At 35.8% G+C, this 8,215-nt stretch overlaps 2 protein-coding genes across 2 annotated transcripts in view; both read right to left on the bottom strand.

Annotated features, from left to right (window-relative positions):
* The window catches only part of mphosph9 (M-phase phosphoprotein 9), a 28,435-nt gene extending 25,934 nt beyond the window's left edge, over positions 1–2,501 (bottom strand). Inside the window, exons 1-3 of the mRNA XM_079862009.1 lie at positions 2,364–2,501; positions 650–924; positions 390–537 (exon numbers count right to left, since the gene is read on the bottom strand). Of these exons, the coding sequence (XP_079718135.1) occupies positions 390–537; positions 650–888 (387 nt within the window). The 5' untranslated portion in view covers positions 889–924; positions 2,364–2,501. The remainder of the gene's footprint in view (positions 1–389; positions 538–649; positions 925–2,363) is intronic.
* Positions 2,502–3,958: 1,457 nt separating this feature from the next.
* Positions 3,959–7,647, bottom strand: cdk2ap1 (cyclin dependent kinase 2 associated protein 1). Its single transcript, XM_079861330.1, has 4 exons — positions 7,453–7,647; positions 6,714–6,805; positions 4,865–4,991; positions 3,959–4,782 (listed from the first exon to the last, which is right to left on the bottom strand). Exons 1-4 carry the CDS (start codon positions 7,505–7,507, stop codon positions 4,715–4,717), a joined length of 342 nt encoding a protein of 113 aa, XP_079717456.1. The 5' UTR covers positions 7,508–7,647; the 3' UTR covers positions 3,959–4,714.
* Positions 7,648–8,215: the final 568 nt, after the last annotated feature.

The following is an 8,215-nucleotide window of genomic DNA, read 5'->3' on the forward strand; positions in this document are numbered from 1 at the left end:
GGTGGTTATTCGGCTCACAGGCGCTTGGGGGGTGCGAGACGACCACCATTCAACCCGAAAAAAGTCATATAACTATTCCAATGACTCCGAAGCTGTTCGGTTAAGGTGAAAAAGTTACTTAGTTCACCTTTAATGGATAAAATGATAGACTACAGGGGGACTTAAGATCTATAATATGCATTTAGAAAATAAACAGGGTGATTTTTCATTTCACGCCAATTCTAAATGATCTCATTTGGGATGTCAGGGATCAGCTGCATTGTGGGATGTTCTCCCCAGCTCTTAGCGTGGCTGCTGTTGTCGGCTCGACTCCTAGGGGAGACCCCAGACGATGGCTGCTTCATAACGCCACATGAGGGAATGAATGGACAGTGTGGACATCTGCGCACCTCACAGTTCTTCCAAATCTCAGGGTCGGTCTCCCCACTGCTCTGGATCTCCTGGACCAGGGCTCGGAGGGTCTCTAGAGAGCTTGGGTTGATGAAGGGTAAACTTCTCCCTGAGCTGAACTCCTCCTCAGTACGAAGACACAGATTCCTAAAGCATGTGACATGAGGAGAAAGACACCCAGAGGGATTTAAAACAGCTTATCAATGACAGCATCTTTGTGAAAACTAAAAACAGTAAACATCACATGAAAAAAACAGACCTTATTTTGTTGGAAATGCTGCATGCTGGTGTGGTGGAGGGTCGGTTTGCCCCTTCTGTGGCCTGAAGGAAGCCCTCGGGGTGGGACGCAGAGTGCTCTTCTTCAGGGAGACCCGATACGGTGTCCTCAGAGGAGACGATGGACACCTCGCTCTCTTTCCCACCATTGGCACTGATTTGATCGTGGCTCAAAGCCACAGAGCTGGACACGTCCTCAGAGATGCTGTCATCTGTGGACATGCTTAAACAGCCGTGTACAGTGACTGTATGCGAGCGCTGTGTATAATAAAAAATATCATATATTTCGTAAGAGTAAATACATCTAGAAGACACAACTAGGGCTCAAACTTGCAAGGTTTCCATTACCAGCCCATATCTTTAACTAATTAGCCACCCACCCAAACAAATAAAGCATATTTTTACTTTCAGAATTATTTACCTATGCATTTTTTTCCTAGCTCATATAAAAGTATTTAAAATATAAAAATGTATCTGCCACTGATTCAAAATTGTGGCCCGTTACAGGACCTAAAATTTGTATGTAATATGCATATACGTTTTTTAAAAAAGCATTCTTTTCAAAAAATAAAGTACATATTACAGACGCAATATAGGCTACTTTAAAAGAATAAGTGTGGACAGAATGTAATGTTTTGGACACTTAATTGCATGTTAAATTGTTTTACTTTTGAGCTTCATTACATCTTTATATGTAATATCATAATTAACTCTACTGTCTCTACTGACATTTACTAAAAATTTATGTAATTTCTATTGATTGAAATGTGTATGTCATGCATTTAAATATATTCTTAATTACACATTTGAGATGGAGAAGCTGCAATTTAGTACATTTAAAATATACTTCTTAAAATGTGCTTTAATGTAAAATATTTAATTTGACCATTTTTAAAAAATGTGCTTAAGAAACAGTCATAAAAAGCTTACTCTCTTCAGATGGCCTTTTATTTTATTAATATTATCTGTAAGCATAGTTTAAAAAAAATACATATATATATATATATATATATATATATATATATACACATGAAGTACGATACAACTGCACATGATTCAATAGGATTAAGCACACTTAATTTTCACAAGGGATTTGTTTGTTTACTAGTCATATTCATCCTAATTCAATATGCAAAATTCTTAAATATAAGCACCAGGAGTTTAAGCTCCACCACAACGATGTACCACGACTATCATGAACTTAGAAAATACCGTATAATTCATTATATTATTTTTAAGGGTTAAGGCATAAACAAGAAGCCAGCTGTCAGGAAATCATGGCCACATCTGGTAAATACGCGTTTTATATGCAGTCTGACATATTCACACAACAAATGTCATTCATTGTTAATAACTTGGATGGAGACCACCAGCAAGTTATATGAAAGCATAAAGCCAGATCCACATACACATGATGTAATCAGATCAAGAAACGATACAAAGCTAATCTGTCAACTGTTACAACCCCAGCTGGTGGTGTTTTATTGCATATCGATTCTAAAAGATGTGAAGCGGGTTCACAGATGTGGACATGCCAGCAAAACACAGCTAGCTCTCGCTATGGCGCTTCCTGTTCCCTACACACACACACACACAGCACGCGCGCGCATCACCTCTGCAGCTGCATCCCGCGAGCCACCAAACACAAGCGCTGACACAGTTAACGTTACCATCATAATAACTCCCAAGGCACTTACTTATTACTTTTTATCATCACTTGTTCTCCCATTTTGACATTTCCTCATGTGCCGCGCGCGCGCTCTCTCTTTCTCTTCATCTGTCACTGACTGCTCCTCGCTCAACCTTCTAACGTTCTAAGCTAAGCAAGCAACGACGACACACTGCGCCGCGAAACGCCATTGGCCGAATGAGTTCGAAAGGCGTGCCTTGATTGGCCAGCACGAATAGTCAAGTCTCTGTGATTGGCTCCTTTGCAGGATTCTGCGCATTTTGAGACCACAACAGTGGTTCTGATTGGTCTTTTGAGTAAGCCCGCACTACATGGGTGCATTTCACCTGTCAGGAAACGCCGATGTTCTGTTTCCGTAAGTATTCAAAATAAATAAATTAAGGATTATATTTTGCCCCCTTTTTGGGACAAGATTTTTTTGTTGTTGAATTGTGACGTTATTTTTTAAAATAATTAAGAGTAAAACTTTATTTTAAGGTAACGTAGTTGCACGTTACTACATGTACTTACTGTAGTAATAACAGTAAATTATGCATAATTAAGTAACTAACCCTAAACCAAACAGGTTGTTAATTAATATTACTCAGCGCTTATTTGAGTATTACAATGTAATTATGTCACCTTAAATTAAATTAAAGTGTAACCTAATTAAGTTATTTATTTCACCTAAAAAAAAATATTTTGCCCTAATATACAAATAAAAATCACTTTTGAACTCAAAAACACATTAAAAAATGATACCAAGATTCATTAAAATACTGATAATTGAACGGGGAAAAAAACATGCTTAATCGTCATGAAAATATTTTCACAAATTAAAAAAATTAAAATGGATCTAAAATACTTAATTTTCTTAATGCGAAATTACAATTTCTTATTTTTTTTCTCCCTTTAGGTGAAAAGCGACTGAAGAATCACCAAAATAAGTAATGCAAAGTTATAGATTGTACAATAAATTTACGACGCAATTATACATTTACAAAATTCATTTGTTAATTTGTGTTTATTAGCTATATTATGTTGAGGAAATGGTATTTTCTTTCTTGCAAATTAAGCTCAAGAGTCGGCGGAGGACATCTGAATCTGTCTCTGGCCAGGGCACCATTCTTATACCCTTTCTTATCTGTTATTTCACAATAATAAAGTGACTTAATTCCTGTTTCCCACCATTAAGTTTTACTTCTCTCTCCTTTCTTCTCTAATTGTGAAAACCTGCCAATTGATGGTATCAAAGGCAATATATAGCATTTTCCAAGGACAGTCAACTCCCTCCCGGGGACGAGAAACCTCCACGTTACATAATTATTTCACCTCATAATAGTGGTTTTATTCTTTCACAGCCGTCTGCTGTTTACTGGAAAATCCCTGACTAAGCGTAACACAAACACAGATACTCTTGACCTTTTGTAATCACAGCCACATAAGCCATGAGGTCTCAAACACACCTATTTATGGCTATTCAAACTAATAATAAATAAAATAAAATATTTAATCAATGACAGCATTATTTTGATTTGTAAAACATGCAAATTAATTACACAATATAGCCTTGCAAAATGACCATGGTGCGCACTGATTCATAATGAATACATATGGTTTCTTCATCAAAAATGTCATTTTTTAATATTTGAATTTCTTGTTTAGGTGGATCATCAAACCAGTTTACCAGTTTTATTGTAGCAACAATCAAATCTGGTATTATCATGTTAACTTTCTGTAAAATTGTACAATACAAGTCTTTTGCAAAACAATAAACAAAAGCATTTCATACACAATGAATGTCATATTTATTGACAGATATACAAAATTCCAAAGAGTGACCTTTTTTTGTCTTTACATGAAAATACATTGTATTACACAAGGTAATAAATACAAATAAAGACGAAAGTAATGGCATCACTATAATACTTTTGAGTATCTCCCCGATTTCAAAGAAAACTCGGCTATCCATGAGAGTGTCCGGGGAGAAAATACCTTATTATCCTGAGAGCTATTTCTAAAAGCACATACCTAGTCTAACCTGTAAAAGCCATGCAGATTCTAATGTGGGACCGTTAATCCGGTTGCATGCATTTTTATGCTAATTTGATACTATGTGGTCAAAGAAAATGAAATATATAAAAACAATTCAAATGGCAACAGTTCTTCCAGATCTCTTGCATTTATAAATCGGATGATATATTCTCTGCGCCGTGCCTTATTCCCTCCAAACCACAGATGAGAAGCGCAACTCGTAACATAAATGCTCCGCTTGTTGATTGTTTTATCCCCCTCAAAGGAAAGGCATGCATGACTCCCGTGTGACGGTGTAGAAGACACAGTTCTTTCAGCCGTATGGAGAGAACGAGGAAGGAGGCGCTAGGATCTCGCGTTTCTTTCTGTCTCTGCCAGACACTCACGAACAAGCCCTCTGGCGTGAATGATGCCTTTAAATAAAGATAATTGAGTTGCTGAGTAAGTATAACATGATAAAACTCTTATTTAGAAGCAGATTTATAGATTTTGTACCTCTTTTAAGTCGCTCCATGGCACTTTTGCTCCCTGCATATGTTGGCCTTATTTCTTTCCCAAGTTCTTCGATGATGGCGAGGAGTTCGGCGTATTTACTCTGAGGTACTTGGTTTCCGTTTGGACCCTAAGCATGATATAAAAGGGGGGAAAACAATGTAAGAGGGTTAAAAAAGAGTTAGTTCATCCAAAAAAAAAAATATTATTCTCTTTTAATTAATTAAATTTAGGGCTGTCAAACGATTAATCGCATCCAAAATAAAAGTTTGTTTTTACATGATATATGTGTGTGTACGGTGTATAATTATTTTCTATATATAAATACACACACATGCATGTATATATTTAAGAAATATTTGCATGTATATACTGTGTATATATATTTATATTATATATAATTTATATTATATATAAATATTTTACATATAAATAACACATTTTTCTTAAATATATATGCATGTGTGTGTATTTATATATAGAAAATAATTATACTCCATACACACACATATATTATGTAAACACAAACTTTTATTTTGGATGCGATTAATCGCGATTAATCGTTTGACAGCCCTAATTAAAATATCTTTTTAATTATTATTAAACTCTTCCAAGCTTTATAATGGGAGTAAATGGTAACTGAGATTTTGAAGCCCAAAAAAGCACATCCATCCATCATAAAAGTAATCGGTAAAAGTAATCATAAAAGTAATAAAGGCCTTCTGAATAATTAAAAAAACGCATGGCTTCGCTTCCGAAGGCTTTATTAACCCACTGGAGTCGTATAGATTATACTTTTCTGATGGATGGATGCACTTTTTTGGGCTTCAAAATCTCAGTTACCATTTACTCCCATTATAAAGCTTGGAAAAGCCAGGATATTTTTTTATACGTAACTCTGATTGTGACATTTGGCTGAAAAAAGAAAGTCATATACACCTAGGATGGCTTGAGGGCGAGTAAATTATGGGATAATTATAATTTTTGGGTGAAAAAAATATTCTTATTATGACAGAATGAGTATCAAACCTACCAGTGTTATTTTAAGTACTTTTATGGTTAATATTATGAATGAGTTTTTACTTTTATATTTTCTGTTTTAATTAAAATTTTTAGTTTCAGTAATATTTTTTTGTCATTAATAATAGTTTTTAATATTTTTATATTATTCCAAGTAACGAAACTGTTTTTTATGGTTTAAGGTAAAGTCGGCATGAAACTGATGGTCTTTTGTTCCCTATTGTGATGTATATCTGAGTATTGGGAATTTATTGAGTGGTTGTGGTTTGCTATTGGTCGATCTCATGTGAGTGACAGGTTTCCCCGCCCTCGTCATCAGAGAAGCGAAATCTCATACTCTCTCGAGTAGGTACTTCTAATGAATAAGTAATTACTTAACAATCGCTAAAAAGGTATGTTCTATATAGTATAAGTGTGTGTATTATGAATGTAATCTGGACGTACTACATTCACCATGTTGTCATTATCATGTGACCTACCTACCAGGGTCAGTTACGTCACTTCATTGCTACATAAATCCTCTCCTGTGGCCTCATGGGATAGTAAAGTGTCCATCATATGCACACTTCAGAATCTAACCGGAAGAAGTAGGTCATCCGGGTACACTTTTATGAGTACTGTGAATTCGGTCATACTTCTTTTGTCACATACTATGTTTAGTATGCGATCACGAATGCAGCTGAGATGTTATTGCAAGAGGGAGGTGAAGTTCTTTTGATCAAAAACTGATAAATTATTTATAACTACTGCAATATTCCATAAAAAAATAAAAATTAATAACACATTTTGATTTCATGGTGACTTTAACTGTAATAATAACCATGAGGCCTACCTGTGGGAATCCCAATGAAGGTGGTCCGAAGTCATTTATAATTGGCTTGTATGACTGTATTGTTGCCATTGAAGACGGAGAAGGAATGTTTCCTGTTAAGAGTGAACAATACAAATCATTAACTGTATGAAACAACAAATTACGATTTACATAAATGCATACTACATTATTTCTAGACAGACTGACAGATAGATAGTGTAGATGCACAACAATTCTTTGTGCATTTGCACGGTAATTGGCCTTTTGTCTCGATCCCACTGAGATGCAACCCTTGTGACAACTAGCCCCGGTCTCCGTCACGCTCACTCCATGCGATACCACCCTCGGCCACTAGGTGTCCCCAAAGAGCAATAAAAAAACTGCACGTCTGAATCCGATCAATCAACAGCCCAAGAGACAATCATGGAGGAAACGGCACGGGCTTGATCTTAGCCGCTAAAAGGATTCATTTTTATCACAATCTAGCGGCCTCCACACAAACCCATCCGGCCACGGCGCGACGCGGACCCTTCGGGAAGAACCCGAAAATGTTCCTCAAGCCGATATTTAGCGCTATCGAAGGCGAGGAAAGCGTTTTTTTCACTAGTAATAATGGCGGATGTGAAGGATCTGACCCTGTAGCGATCAGACTGGACAAAAACTACACACGGCTTTTCCCCAGGTATTCTTTCTCACGCCAATTCTTACATTCGATCAAATACACTCAAGACGAGGAGTTTTCCCCGCTTTTTCGGCATACCTTGGTTCCCAGAAGTTCCCGGAAGGTGTTGATGGGGATTGGGTTTGTAAGACATACCTGAAGAGATAATAAATGAGAGAAATAAAATTGTCCCTAAAATCAGCGGAGCGTCCGTCTCACAGACACTTTTTGTTTACAGCGGAGCACCGGCAAATATGGCCGCGTCACTCCTCATGACACCCACACTGCTGTCCATCATCATCACAAAGAACTCAAGACAATTAACACATCATTAATACAAAAAATGTACCAATGTTGTCCATCAACACCGTGGCAACTGGAGAAGTTACAAAATCATTAATAAAGAAATACTGCTCGTTATCACGACGGTTTACATTGTTTTTAATGTGTTTTACTAGAAGGAAAATGGTTTAATTTCGTGTTTTACGAAAAAATGCTTTTCTTTTGGGGGAAAAAAAACGGAAAGTACTTGTACATTTACAAGATAATAGATTTTTTTTTTTTTTAAATAGATTTTTTATTTTATTTAACTTTTTTTAAAAATGTGACAAAAAAAAAAAAACACTAGATGGGAAGATCAAGGATTTAGTTTAGTTGAGAACAAACCTGATTTAATTAGATTTAAGGTCTTTTTCTTCTAAAGCTTTGTACATAATGTACTTTTTAACTGTCAAAGTGCTATTAAACTGTACAATGAAATAAATGTGACTTTTTTTTTATAGAGAATTAGATATATTTACTCACCAAATAATTAAGATTTAAGATTAAACTTACTTTCTTGTTTTAGCACATTGATAAAGAA

Source organism: Squalius cephalus (assembly GCF_949319135.1).
Source record: "Squalius cephalus genome assembly, chromosome: 24".
Taxonomy (NCBI): domain Eukaryota; kingdom Metazoa; phylum Chordata; class Actinopteri; order Cypriniformes; family Leuciscidae; genus Squalius; species Squalius cephalus.

Excerpts from the sequence above, each read along its gene's own strand:
- cdk2ap1 (XM_079861330.1), bottom strand. The coding sequence starts at position 7,507 with ATGTCTTACAAACCCAATCCCCATCAACACCTTCCGGGAACTTCTGGG. Across the intron at positions 6,806-7,452 it reads GGGAACTTCTGGGAACCAAG|GAAACATTCCTTCTCCGTCT; the intron begins GTATGCCGAAAA and ends CACTCTTAACAG. Across the intron at positions 4,992-6,713 it reads CTTCATTGGGATTCCCACAG|GGTCCAAACGGAAACCAAGT; the intron begins GTAGGCCTCATG and ends TATCATGCTTAG.